The sequence below is a fragment of the Globicephala melas genome, chromosome 17 (genome assembly GCF_963455315.2).
Source record: "Globicephala melas chromosome 17, mGloMel1.2, whole genome shotgun sequence".
In the NCBI taxonomy this organism is placed as follows: domain Eukaryota; kingdom Metazoa; phylum Chordata; class Mammalia; order Artiodactyla; family Delphinidae; genus Globicephala; species Globicephala melas.
The window spans coordinates 61,434,845-61,449,083 of record NC_083330.1 but is presented as its reverse complement, the minus strand read 5'-3'; the positions used below and the strand labels follow the sequence as shown (position 1 = coordinate 61,449,083).

Sequence of the window (14,239 nt, the reverse complement as noted above, 5' to 3'; positions counted from 1 at the left end):
CAATTTAAGGAATTTTCAACATAGCTGGGAGCTGAAGGAATGTATATATTTTCTAGCCATCTAGAAGTGAGCACCCAGTCAGGTACTTAGCTTTTTTTTTTAAAGTCTGATCATGTTTGTAGATAAAAGGTCTAGATTTATTTAATTTTTTTTATTGAGGTAACATTGGTATATAACATTATACCAGCTTCATGTGGACAACATTATATTTTGACTTCTGTACACATTATAGTGTTTCTTTTTGGTTTTTTTCCCAAAGGAATGAGTTTTCTTTATGGCTATTTAAAAGGGAAACTAGGAGACTTTATATAATAAAATGGATATGTTGCTCAATGATTTACACCTTTTATTTTGCTTTTTATCTCAGCTAGAATTAATTTGGCAAATATTATCTTGTACTATAAAACATTTCCCAATTGTTAAACCTTTCACTGGATTCAGCTGTATTTTGTTTAAATAAAAAGAAAACTTTTACCTGATAAATTCTTAAACAAATGACAACTTTAAAATTATTATTACTTTTAGGCAGAGAAGATTTTGGCTTTCCAGAAAATTGAAATGTCTTCAATAATTAATTGAGTGACACTGTCATTAGCAAAAATTAGTAGAAATAAATATTTATTGATGTAAACTTGCCCTTTTGGGAATATCACTATTGTTAAACCTGTAATTCTGAAAAACATTTGGTAAAGAATCTTTGAAATTTCTTAAGAAGCTTCCTGGTGGTTTTACACTGGCAGCAGACTGCTGTTAACGGTAGAAGATGTACCAATTCGTGTCTTCTCGGAGCCCACGTCGAATGCTGTAACCAGGTTTTCCAAAAAAGACCGAACCAGTCTGAAGTTGAATCTTCCAATACTCCATGAGCCATCAACCAGAATTATAATATCAGCAACAGCTGGAGTTTGACAGAAAAATTTCACTTCTGCAAAGTACAGACCAAAAAAGTATCTGTGTTACTGTTGGAACTTTTAAAAGAGTGAGTTTATTTTAAGTCTTTCAGATAATTTGGTGCTAAGAATACAATAAAGTTTCCATTAAAGCAACCATATTTTTATAACCATTCTTTTAAATGCATTTTTACCAGGAAAAAAAGTGTGGTAACGGCTGGCAGCAGAGTCAATGTTCTGGAAATAGCAAAACACTAGCAGGTTCACACCATCTTGGCAACTCAAGGCTTCTGCATTGTTTAAAAAGTAGTGTCTGTGCAAAAGCATCCAGTTTTGGGTTTTAGTCTGTAGCTTCTTTCCAGGAAAGGTCTTAGCAACACCCATGTAGGAGAGTCAACAGGGATGGGAAGATAGGAAGCAGAGAGGCGGCTCTCCCATTCTGATAAGTCTATGCTAGAGGAAGTCAGTCACAAGAGAAGAAAACATGGGCTTCCTGAATTCAGGGAAAAGGCAGGGCCATGCGTTTAATCTAAGAAAGGTACACAGACCTTTGCTAAAATAGGAAGGGTTTGTGGAAGAAGAAAATTGGAAAAGAGCCCAAGAATTTCCCCCAATTCAAATCTTTTTACAATTGGGTCTATGTGACAGTAAGATTTTATCCCTAAAAGTCATTTAAGTAATTGATATTTTAAATTAAGTTTCAGAATAAGCATCTAGAAAAGGATGCCTGGTGGCTGGAGCGGCACTACCTTAAGCTTTGCCCTCAGGGAAAGTCCTAGCCCACAGTGATTGCGGGCAAGATGTGAAGGGCAAACAGCTGTCTTTGCAATAAAGGGGGTAGGTCTGTGCTGGATGAGGTGAAAACCACCACTTACATTCACACAGAGCCAGAATACTAGAATATTCTTAATGGGTTTAAGAATCCTTAAAAATGTCACAGTATTGTCAGCATCTTTACCAGCAGTGCTTTTTACTGCAGTTTGTGCTTCCCAAAGGATGGCTTAACTTTGCTGAATTTTCATATTAGGACTGGAGATCAGGAATATTGTGTGTGTATATGTGTCCATGTCAACTTCTTGAAATGCCCAGCAAATCCTTACTTTGCTTTCTAACATTAAAATGACAATAAAACAGAATTTAAAATATAATTTATGTAGTGAAAAGCAAAATAAAGAAGTGTTCATAAATAAATTGAATATATTTTTTCCTGTGGGGGAAATAGTTGAACTACTATGTTTAATATATATCTCAGTTTAATATATATCTCTGTACCTGCTGGCCACATTTAGTTAAAACGATCTTGGATCTTGGTTTTTTTCACATTCATGGAATACCTAGATCCTTTTACCAGATGGGGAAAAAGTGTATTTGCCAAGGAAATACTCAGATACTCATTATGTAAGCTAAACAATACAGCTCAATCCAAAGTTTATATATTACATTTTTGGGCACCAAATCTCCCTTCTTTAATGACCAAATACAAAGCCACCACTAACTTAGGAGTCAGCCCTCTGTACCACACTAAAAAGTTCTAGAACAGAACAATGCAAGAAGTCATGGGGTAGAAATTAGTTTGTGCTTTGGAAATAATCAGGGAAAATTAAAGTCTTAAGAAGCTTTAAGAATCTATTTCTCTCAATTTTTATGGGGAAATTTACCTGAAATGAAAAGTAGTTTTCTTTTTCTTCCAAAACTATTGGGGATATTATTTCACTTTTTAATTTAAATTTTTTTAATTGTTTGGATACACTGCAGACAGGGTCTTAGAAAGGGAGCAGTTTCTCTTTGCTTACTTAGAAGAGGGCTATGAAAACTGGTATTTTCCATTTTAAAATTGTTTCCAATAAAAATAGTCTGTTAACTTAGCTCATTCAAGTCATTTTGACTTGGAGATAAAAATTCTAGATATCTCCAAAGTAAGATAGAGAATTAATTGAATAGAAATTAGAATACTGATAAATTTAGTGATATTAATTTTTTTAAAGTTGTTCATCAAAAGACACCTTAAATAAAATAAAAAGATAAGTTATGATTGGAAGAAGACATGTACAATATAAAAAACTGAAAAAGGATCAGCATCAAGAATATATAAATACATAAAAAACCAGGAATAGATACTTCAGAGAATAGGAAATAAATAATATGGTTAATAAATGAATGAAGAGAATGTTTAACTACATTGGTGATCACAATAATAAAAAAATCAAGACCATAATGAGGTACAATTGTACTCATTCAACTGGAAAAAAATAAATTTAATAGCATTTATGATTACTCTAAAGATAATGAAATATTTAGGTATATACTTAAAACATGTGCAAGATCTGTGTGCTGCAAATTACATTACTGATAGAAGTCAAAGAAGACATAAATCAGTGGAGAAGGCTACCATATTCATGGACAGGAATACTAAACATAGTAGAAATGTCAATTATCCCCAAATTGATCTATAGGTTTAATGCAATTCCTATCAAAATCCCAGAAAGGTTTTCCTAAGACATAGACAAGCTTATTCTAAAATTTATATGGGAAGGCATAGACCCCATAATAGTTTTTTAAAAAGTCATGACAAAGAAAAACAACATGGAAGGAATCATTTTACTGGGTATTCACGCTACTTACTGTACATAAGTAATGGGTATTTCAGAGGGTTAGATACACCCATCAATGAAAAAGGATAGAAAAGCCAAAATAGACCCATACGAATATACTCAACTATATGATTTTATATCTAAATATGATTTTAGACAAATGTTCAAAAATACTTCAACAGATGGTGTGAGAGCAACTGGATATCCATGAAAGAAAGAAAGAAAGAAAGAAAGGGAGGGAGGGAGGGAAGGGAGGGAGGGGAGGGAGGGAAGGGAGGGAAGGGAGGGAGGGAGGGAGGGAGGGAGGGAGGGAAGGGAGGAAGGGAAGGGAGGGAGGGAGGGAGGGAGGGAGGGAGGGAGGGAGGGAGGGAGGGAAGGGAGGAAGGGAAGGGAGGGAGGGAGGGAGGGAGGGAGGGAGGGAGGGAGGGAGGAAGGAAGGAAGGAAGAAAGAAAGAAAGAAAGAAAGAAAGAAAGAAAGAAAGAAAGAAAGAAAGAAAGAAAGAAAGAAACTTTACCTAAACCCTATATTTTATACCAAAATTAATTCAAAGTGGATCATCAACTTAAATGTAAAAAGTAAAATTATAAAACTTTTAGGAAAAAAGTAGAAGAAAATCTTTGGAGTGTAGGTCTAGAAGAAGAGTTCTTGGAGTCGACACCAAAAGTACAAACACATAAAAAGAAAGTTTGATAAACTGTATTTCATCAAAATAAAATACTTTTGCTATGTGAAAGCTCATATGAAGAAGATGAAAAGACAAGCTATAGACTGGGAGAAAGTATTTGCAAACCACACACTCAGCAAAGGATTAGTATCTAGGTTACATAAAGAACTCTCAAAACTCACAAGTAAATAAAACCAAACAATCCAATTAGAAAATGGGTAAAACCTGAACAAATATTTCACCATAGAAGGTATACAGATGGCAAATAAGCACATGAAAAGATATTCAACATCATTAACCCTCAGGAAAATGCAAATTAAAAGCATAATGAGATTTCACTGTACACACCTATCAAAATGGCTAAAATAGAACACAGTGATAACAAATGCTGGTATGTATGTATAGAAACGGTATCACTCACACTTTGCTCATGGGAATATAAAATGGTACAACCACTCTGAAAACAGTCTGGCAGTTTCCTTAAAAAGTATACAAAAAATTACCATACAATCCAGCTATTACACTCTTGGACACTTATTCCAGAGAAGTGAAAACTTACATTCAGACAAAAAACTGTACACAAATGTTCATAACAATTTGATTCATAGTAGCCAAAAACTGAAATTAGTCCAATTAATTATTTTAAATGAAATAAATTCTTTTTGCCGTCAATATCGTATTTAAAGTTAAACCAAAGGAGCAGAGGAAATGAATTCCTGAACTGTATTTTAATTCAGCTCTTGGCTTAACGTGAACTTTATGTAAAATGCAATTCTGAAAATACAGGTAGTACTAAAAAAAAGGAAAAAAAACAAGCTAGGCAGCTGACCACAATTGAAGGAAAGCACCCAATACATGGGCTACATCACAAATGAAAACAACACTCTGAATGTCACAGATTGAATCAGAAGGAACAATTCCCATTATGTAGTACACCAACTGTAGGTAAAAGATAAGGATATCTGAAAGTTATGTACATCGTTAGATTAAACATTGTGCCCTCTACACTTATCTACTGACTTAGTCCTCATAACAGCTCTATAAGACAGGTATCATTATCAGTCCCATTTGCAGCCAAAAAAAATGATACACATGGGCTGTGTGATTTGCCCAGAGTGCCACCCAGTGAAGAGGCAAAGCTTTGATCTGAACGCAGGTAATACATCTCCAAAATCTATCCTCTTAACCACAGGATATACTGACTTCAATCAGGTCCCTACATTACATCAATTTAGAAAGCAGGGGGAAAAGTCTCTAATATGAGGCAGTGTCCCCCCAGCACTTGCCCCTGCTGTGTCCACAGGTAGTATGTGCCATTTGCAAGCATCACTGTCTAGATAAGTTTTTTCCCTCCCAAATGTATGCACTTAGCACTTAAGTAGCCCACATGACAAGTGTCCCTTTTACTATAGTTTTACACCAATTTTACTGTGTTACTGACATCATGAGGAAATTTTATGTTGAAAATACAAGTTAATTCAAGGAATCTGAATCAGGATAAATCAGTCTACACTAAACCTATGTATATTAATTTCATATTAACTAATTTCCTGTATGAAATTTACTTATTAAAAATGTGTTTATTTAATATTTACTATATCCCAAGCACTCTTCTGGGCAACCAAGAATACAATTAAGTTCCTACCTTCCAGAAGCTTAAATTCTTAGTGAGAGGAAACAGACTAACAAAACATAATTTCAGACTTTTAAAAGAGTTTTATAGAAATAAACACAGTAATATAAAGAGTAGTGGTGTGGGGGGCCTTTGGAGGTGCTACTTTAGTTTGAATTGTATGAAATTACCATTTAAAGTCTTCTTTTTATATCATAGTATTCCTTTTGTTCTAATGGCATTCAAATTAAAGATGTAATTATAGTTAATATAGAAATATTTACAATGTATTTATGGAGAAGGGTATTCACCAACTTAGTTAATTAAAATAGAAAAGGGAAAATTGACAGAAGCAGCCTTTTTCTGCCAGGTAAACTCCTATTCATCCTTCAAAGCCCAGGTTACACTCCACCAACTCCAAGAAGCTCTTCCAACAGTCCTCAGATGGGACTCATTACCTGTTCCTCTTTACTGTCTCTGCATTTGTACATGGTTTATTGTACTCAGAACACTGGGCTATTATAATTTGTTTCCATTTCTATCTCCCTGACTAGACAGAACTCTTTGAGAAGTGAGGGATTTGTGTCTTATGTTTTTATTCCCTTTGGCTGAGATCTCGGCACATAGTACATCAATAAATATAAAGTACATTGACTTGTTAAAAAAGAATTCCCCTTTTCACATAATTCATACCTACAGCAGGGCACTAGAAAAATGAACCATGCTGGCTCAATTAAATGTGGTCTCTCCTCTTGCCCTGCCACCCTACCACACTGGAAAAGTGGATTACGGTTATTTAGGGATCAGGGAGATTGTATCAGGTTTGCCTGTCTTCCTTGATATTTTCCCAATGCCAGAGGCAAAGCTAAATGAAAGGGGAGCACATAATATTTTTACTCACATTATCTTAATACGCACTCAGAAAATCTCATGATCATTTTCACCACAACTGGTCTGATACATTTAGTGGTTCTGAATTATTTTTCTCAGTGCCACTAGCAAAACATCCAGCTAGGCCACTCATTAACCACGACATCTGAAGGAAAACTGTGGTCACAGAACAATTTCTCACTTAAGTCTCTGGTAAGGTTGAGTTCAAGTTTCCAAACTAAGAGCTTGCTTCCAAGATTGGCTTCAGCCACATCCCAGGAGAGTTTTCGTTTTTTAAGAGTTAACATCATTTTACATTTGCAAAGAGCTCAGTGGTTCTAAAAGGATTTTTCAATACATTGACATATTCTGATTCTTACAACATTCTTGTGGGGAGCCACGATTGTCCTCAATTTTCAGAAAATGAAATTGAGGTTCAGAGAGACAAGTGAACAGTTCAGGCAGAGCCAGGACTGGGCACCAGGTCTTGTAAAGGTTTGGTTGCCTCTTCCATCATACCATGCTACTAGCACCATAGAAGGCATCCTCACCCATAATGCAACATGGGTGGCCACAAGATATCTGTCATATTAATGTTACAAGCTGTCCATCTATCAGAAGGGGAGGGCGTCCCTGGTGGCACATGGTTAAGAATCCGCCTGCCAATGCAGGGGACACGGGTTTGAGCCCCAGTCTGGGAAGATCCCACATGCTGTGGAGCAACTAAGCCCGTGAGCCACAACTACTGAGCCTGCACTCTAGAGCCCGCGAGCCACAACTACTGAGCCCGTATGCCACAACTACTGAAACGCCTAGAGCCCGTGCTCCACAACATGGAGCCACCACACCGCAAACAAAGAGTAGCCCCCACTCTTTGAAACTAGAGAAAGCCCACGCGCAGCAACAAAGACCCAACTCAGCCAAAAATAAATCAATTATTTATTTATTTTTTAAAAAGGAAGGGGAGCAGGGGGTTCATTTCAGTCGTGTTCAGAGTCGACATTAATCAGAGGGCGCTTAGTGTCCATTTAGCCCAGTCTTGCTGGAGACGTACATTTTAAAGCATCCCTGACAGACGACTATCCTACCCAGCACTCCCCATCACCCTCTTCCCTTATTCTGTTTTATTTTTCTTTGTAGAGCTGCTTACTTCCTAGAAATATACTATATAGTGTGATGCTTAATTTTATATGTCAACTTGATTGGTCCATGGGGTTCGTGGACATTTGATCAAATATTATTCTTTGTTTGGGAGGGTGTTTCTGGATGAGATGAACATATGAATCCACAGACTGAGGAAAGCAGATTGCCTTCTCTAATGTAGTTAGTCCTCATTCAATTGATTGAAGACCCGAATAGAACAAAAAGGGAACTGCTCCTGCCTGACTGCCTTGATTGGAACATCGGACTCAAAACCGACACACTGGCTCTTCTTGTGTCTCGAGCCGGCCAGTTCTCAGATGGGAACTTACCCCATCGGCCCTCCTGGGTCTCCAGCTTGCTGACTGCAGGTCTTGGGACTTCTTAGCCCCCATAATCATGTGAGCCAATTCCTTATAATAAATCTTTTTCTATATTTATATATATCCTATTGGTTCTGCTTCTCTGGAGAACCCTAACACATATAGTTATTTATTTATTGACTGCAGCGGATACTTTTCATTGCTTCCTTTTTTTTTAATAATAAAAAGATCTCCCATTTAGTGACTGCTTTCATCAGATGCTTTGCATATGTCTTTTCCATTTAAGCCTGATATTAATCCTATAAGACAGGTGTCCTTTTCACTCCATTGAAAAAGAAAGGTTAAGTAACTAGAACCTTTCTTTTTCAATGGAGTGAAAAAGACATCTACCTTATAGGATTAATAACTTGCCCATCATGACACAGTAAGCAGGTAGAAAAGCTGGAATTCAAATCCAGGACTGACTCCAAAGCCTGAACCATTTAGCTATTCTGTTATTCAACTCCTATGACAGAAGAGAAGAAAAGTATTTGAAAGGAAGGAAGCGAGAAAGGAAGGGAAGAAAGGATGGGGAAAGAAGAAGAGGGAGGAAGGGAGAGAAAGAAAGAAGGGAAGGAAGGAAGAAGGAGGGAGGGAATGAAGAAAGGAAGGAAGGGAGGGAGGGAGGGAGGAAGAAAGGAAAGATTGCTAAGCCTTGTCATTAAAGAAAGCATGAAATCAAAGACATACTTGTCATATCTTGGGGTGAATAACACCATGACAACTTGGAGGCACATGAAGCCCAATCCCTGAACCATAGTCAAAGAGCTCTGCATCTTAAAAGTAACTGACAATCCTGTAAACATGACATTCATTACATTTCTCCTCTGCTCATAAACTGTAAGAGACTGGGAGAAGACATGACAGCTGTCTTCAAATATTTAAAGGGCTGCCATACAGAAGGGGGATTAGGAGTGCTCTGTATGCCCACAAGGAGACAGATTTCAACTCAACCCAAGAAAGAACTTTCGAACAGTCAAGATTTCCAGAGACCGCTGCCTTGAGAAATAGTGAGAGCTCTGTCGATGAAAGCAGGTGCTCGTCAACATTTGAGGATGTGGCTGAAGAGCCTCAACCTCTCAACTGGTCGAACTACATGGATCTCAAAGTTACCTTCCGACTCCAAATGTTAAGATTATTTCTTCCCTCCCCCACCTACCAAATTGAGCCTGAACTATTCACTGGGTTCTTCAAAGCTCTCCATAATTCAACTCCACTGCACCTGTCCATATTGATTTCTCACTTCATTCCAGTACAATTACTTTTCTTTCCCCCAACAACATTCTCAACTCTGAGACCTTTGACTCAATTTTTATCCTCTCTGCCCCCCACCATTTCTTCCTATCTAGCCTCTCCATACCCTACCTACCACAACGCCAGATGCCGAAAACAGGTTTTATTTCCTTTGAAAATATACAGTCCTTTTAAAATACTTGTAGAGAAAGTGTGTCCTAAAATTTTATTTGTACAATGACCTGGTTATTATTTCCTAACTTTCATAAGTTCATGCTGACCCAAGAGAGGCTATTTTGCCTGACCACCTCTATTTAGACACAAAGCTTATTCTGGAGCTGGTATATTACATTCACATGTATTCTCAGCTCTGTATATAATATTATGTGATTTGGCTTTATGTTTACTTTAGTTGTTCATGGTGAGTTTCTGAAAACATGCAATAACTCAATCATCCCTGTTACTCCAATTCATCAATAACAAACAGAACCTGACATTTTGAAGTTTCTCACGCTGAAACACCTGCTTTATTTGATACCGTCAGCCCTGCAGGTATAGAAACAAGATGTTTAATAAAAAATTCTCAGACAAGAAGGAAGGTATCAATCAGATGGGCCCAAGCATTGCTACTGGAAACAGCCTCTGCCAACATCTATAAACAGTGCTCATAGCTGTAAAATATCTGACTTAACAGAAAGATATATTACAAGCTCTTTTCAAAATGAGAACATGTGCCACAGCCTGAGGGAGCCAGAGCACCCTAATCAGCTGCTCCTTTAACCCCGTCCTGTCTGAGCGGGGAACAGATGCTCTCAGGCAACCTACACACAGAGGCGGGGCAAAATCCAAAGCTGAACCCCAGCAGCTGTGCGAACAAAGAAGAGAAAGGGAAATCTCTCCCAGCAGCCTCAGGAGCAGCAGATTAAATCTCCACAATCAACTTGACGTACCTGCATCTGTGGAATACCTGAATAGACAATGGATCATCCCAAATTGAGGAGGTGGACTTTGGGAGCAACTGTAGACTTGGAGTTTGATGTCTGCATCTAATTTGCTCCTGGTTTTATGTTGGTCTTAGTTTAGTATTTAGAGTTTACTATCATTGGTAGATTTGTTTATTGATTTGGTGGCTCTCTTGCTATTTTTTTACATATATATACATATATTTTCCTTTTTCACTTTTGTGAGTGTGTATGTGTATGTTTCTTTGTGTGATTTTGTCTGTACACCTTTGCTTTTACCATGTGACCTAGGATTCTGTCTGTCCATTTGTTATTTTTCTTTCTGTTGTTTTTTGTAGTACAGTTTTTAGCATTTAGCATTGGTGGATTTGTTTATTGCTTTGGTTGCTCTCTTCTTTCTTTCTTTCTTTTATTTAAATTAATTTTTAGTTATTTTATTTTTAATAACATATATTTTATTTTAATAACTTTATTTTAATTAACTTTATTTTATTTTAATAACTTTAGCTATTTTTTTTTTCCTCCTGTTTATTCTGAGCCGTGTGGATGACAGGGTCTTGATGCTCTGCCAGGGGTCAGGCCTGAGGCTCGAAGGTGGGAGAGCTGAGTTCAGGACATTGGACCACCAGAGACTTCCCGGCCCGTTGTAATATCAAATGGTGAAAACTCTCCCACAGATCTCAACCTCAATGTTAAGACCCAGCTCCACTCAATGACCAGCAAGCTACAGTGCTGGACAACCCACGCCAAACAGCTAACAAGACAGGAATACAACAACACTCATTGGCAGAGAGGTTGCCTAAAATCTTAATAAGTTCACAGACACCCCAAAACACACCACTGAACACAGTCCTGCCCACCAGAAACACAAGATCCAGCCTCATCCACCAGAACACAGGCACCAGTCCCCTCCACCAGGAAGCCTACACAACCCACTGAACCAACCTTAGCCACTGGGGGCAGACACCAAAAACAACGAGAACTATGAACTTGCAGTCTGTGAAAAGGAGACCCCAAACACAGAACGTTAAGCAAAATGAGAACACAGAGAAAAACAAAGCAGAATAAGCAGCAAGATGAAAACCCACCAGACCAAACAAATGAAGAGGAAATAGGGAGTCTACCTGAAAAAGAATTCTGAGTAATGAGAGTAAAGATGAGCCAAAATCTTGGAAATAGAATGGAGAACATACAAGAAACACTTAACAAGGTCCTAGAAGAAGTAAAGAGCAAATAAATAATGATGAACGACGTAATAAATGAAATTAAAAATTCTCTAGAAGGAATCAACAGCACAATAATTGAAGCAGAAGAATGGATAAGTGACCTTGAAGATAAAATAGTGGAAATAACTACCACAGAGCAGAGTAAAGAAAAATGAATGAAAACCTCTGGGACAACATTAAATGCACCAACATTCGAATTATAGGGGACACAGAAGAAGAAGAGAAAAAAAAAGGGACTGAGAAAATAACTATTTGAAGACTTCCCTAATATGAGTAAGGAAAGAGTCAGTCAAGTTCAGGAAGCTCAGAGATTCCCATACAGGATAAATCCAAGGAGAAACACACCAAGACACATATTAACCAAACTATGAAAACTTAAATACAAAGAAAGAATATTAAAAGCAGCAAGGGAAAAGCAACAAATAACATAAAAGGGAATCCCCATAAGGTTAACAGCTAATTTCTCAGCGGAAACTCAGCAAGCCAGAAGGGAGTGGCAGGAGATATTTAAAGTGATGAAAGGGAAAAACCTACAACTACTATGACTCTACCCAGCAAGGATCTCATTCAGATTCAACAGAGAAATTAAAACCTCTACAGACAAGGAAAAGCTAAGAGAATTCAGCACCACCAAACCAACTATACAACAAATGCTAAAGGAACTCCTATAGGCAGGAAACACAAGAGAAGGAAAAAACCTATAATAGCAAACCCAAAACAATTAAGAAAATGGTAATAGGAACATACATATCAATAACTACCTTAAATGTAAATGGATTAAATGTTCCAAACAAAAGACACAGACTGGCTGAATGGTTACAAAAACAAGACATATATGTATGCTGTCTACAAGAGACCCACTTCTGACCTAGGGACACATACAGACTGAAAGTGAGGGGATGGAAAAAGATATTCCATGCAAATGGCAATCAAAAGAATGCTGGAGTAGCAATTCTCATATCAGACAAAATAGAGTTTAAAATAAGACTATTACAAGAGACAAAGAAGGACACTACAGAATGATCAAGGGATCAATCAAAGAAGATATAACAATTGTAAATATTTATGCACCCAACATAGGAGTACCTCAATACATAAGGCAAATGCTAACAGCCATAAAAGGGGAAATTGACAGCAACACAATACTAGGGGACTTTAAAACCCCACTTTCACCAATGGACCGATCATCCAAAATGAATATAAATAAGGAAACATAAGCTTTAAATGACATATTAAACAAGATGGCCTTAACTGATATTTATAGGACATTCCATCCAAAAACAACAGAATACACTTTCTTCTCAAGTGCTCATGGAACATTCTCCAGGATAGATCATATCTTGAGTTGCTAATCAAGCCGTGGTAAATTTAAGAAAATTGAAATCATATCAAGTATCTTTTCCAAGCACAATGCTATGAGACTAGATATTAATTACAGGAAAAAATCTGTACAAAATACAAACACATGGAGGCTAAACAATACACTACTAAATAACCAAGAGATCACTGAAGAAATCAAAGAAGAAATCAAAAAATACCTAGAAACAAAATGACAATAAAAACACGACGACCCAAAACCTATGGGATGCAGCAAAAGCAGTTCTAAGAGGGAAGTTTATAGCAATACAATCCTACCTCAAGGAACAAGAAACATCTCAAATAACAACCTAACCGTACACCTAAAGCAATTAGAGAAAGAAGAACAAAAAACCCCCAAAGTTAGCAGAAGGAAAGAAAACATAAATATCAGATCAGAAATAAAGGAAAAAGAAATGAAGGAAATGATAGCAAAGATCAATAAAACTAAAATCAGGTTCTTTGAGAAGATAAACAAAATTGATAAACCATTAGCCAGATTCATCAAGAAAAAAAAGGAAAAGACTCAAATCAACAGATTAACAAATGAAAAAGGAGAAGTAACAACTGACATAGAAATACAAAGGATCATGAGACATTTCTACAAGCAAATCTATGCCAATAAAATGGACAACCTGGAAGAAATGGACAAATTCTTACAAAAGCACAACCTTTCAAGACTGAACCAGGAAGAAACAGCAAATATAAACAGACCAATCACAAGCACTGAAATTGAAACTGTGATTAAAAATCTTCCAACAAACAAAAGCCCAGGACCAGATGGCTTCACAGGCGAATTCTATCAAACATTTAGAGAAGACCTAAAACCTATCCTTCCCAATCTCTTCCAAAATATAGCAGAGGGAGGAACACTCCCTAACTCATTCTATGAGGCCACCATCACCTTGATACCAAAACCAGACAAAGTTGTCACAAAAAAAGAAAACTACAGGCCAATATCACTGATGACATAGCTGCAAAAATCCTCAACAAAATACTTGCAAACAGAATCCAACAGCACATTAAAAGGACCATACACCATGATCAAGTGGGGTTTACCCCAGGAATGAAAGGTTTCTTCAATATACACAAATCAATCAATGTGATAAACTATATTAACAAATTGAAGGAGAAAAACAATATGATCATCTCAATAGACGCAGTAAAAGCTTTCAACAAAATTCAACACCCATTTATGATAAAAACTCTCCAGTAAGTGGGCATAGAGGGAAGTTACAACAACATAATACAGGCCATATATGACAAACAACATTGTTCTCAATGGTGAAAAACTGAAACCATTTCCACTAAGATCAGGAACAAGACAAGGTT

General features: G+C 37.0%; 1 protein-coding gene across 5 annotated transcripts in view; it reads right to left on the bottom strand.

Moving 5' to 3' along the window:
* The window catches only part of COL14A1 (collagen type XIV alpha 1 chain), a 268,310-nt gene that overhangs the window by 179,546 nt on the left and 74,525 nt on the right, over positions 1 to 14,239 (bottom strand). For all 5 annotated transcript variants that reach the window (XM_030875687.3, XM_030875690.3, XM_060287056.2 and 2 more), the window contains one exon: positions 770 to 925. In XM_030875687.3, coding sequence (XP_030731547.1) covers positions 770 to 925 — 156 coding nt within the window. The remainder of the gene's footprint in view (positions 1 to 769; positions 926 to 14,239) is intronic.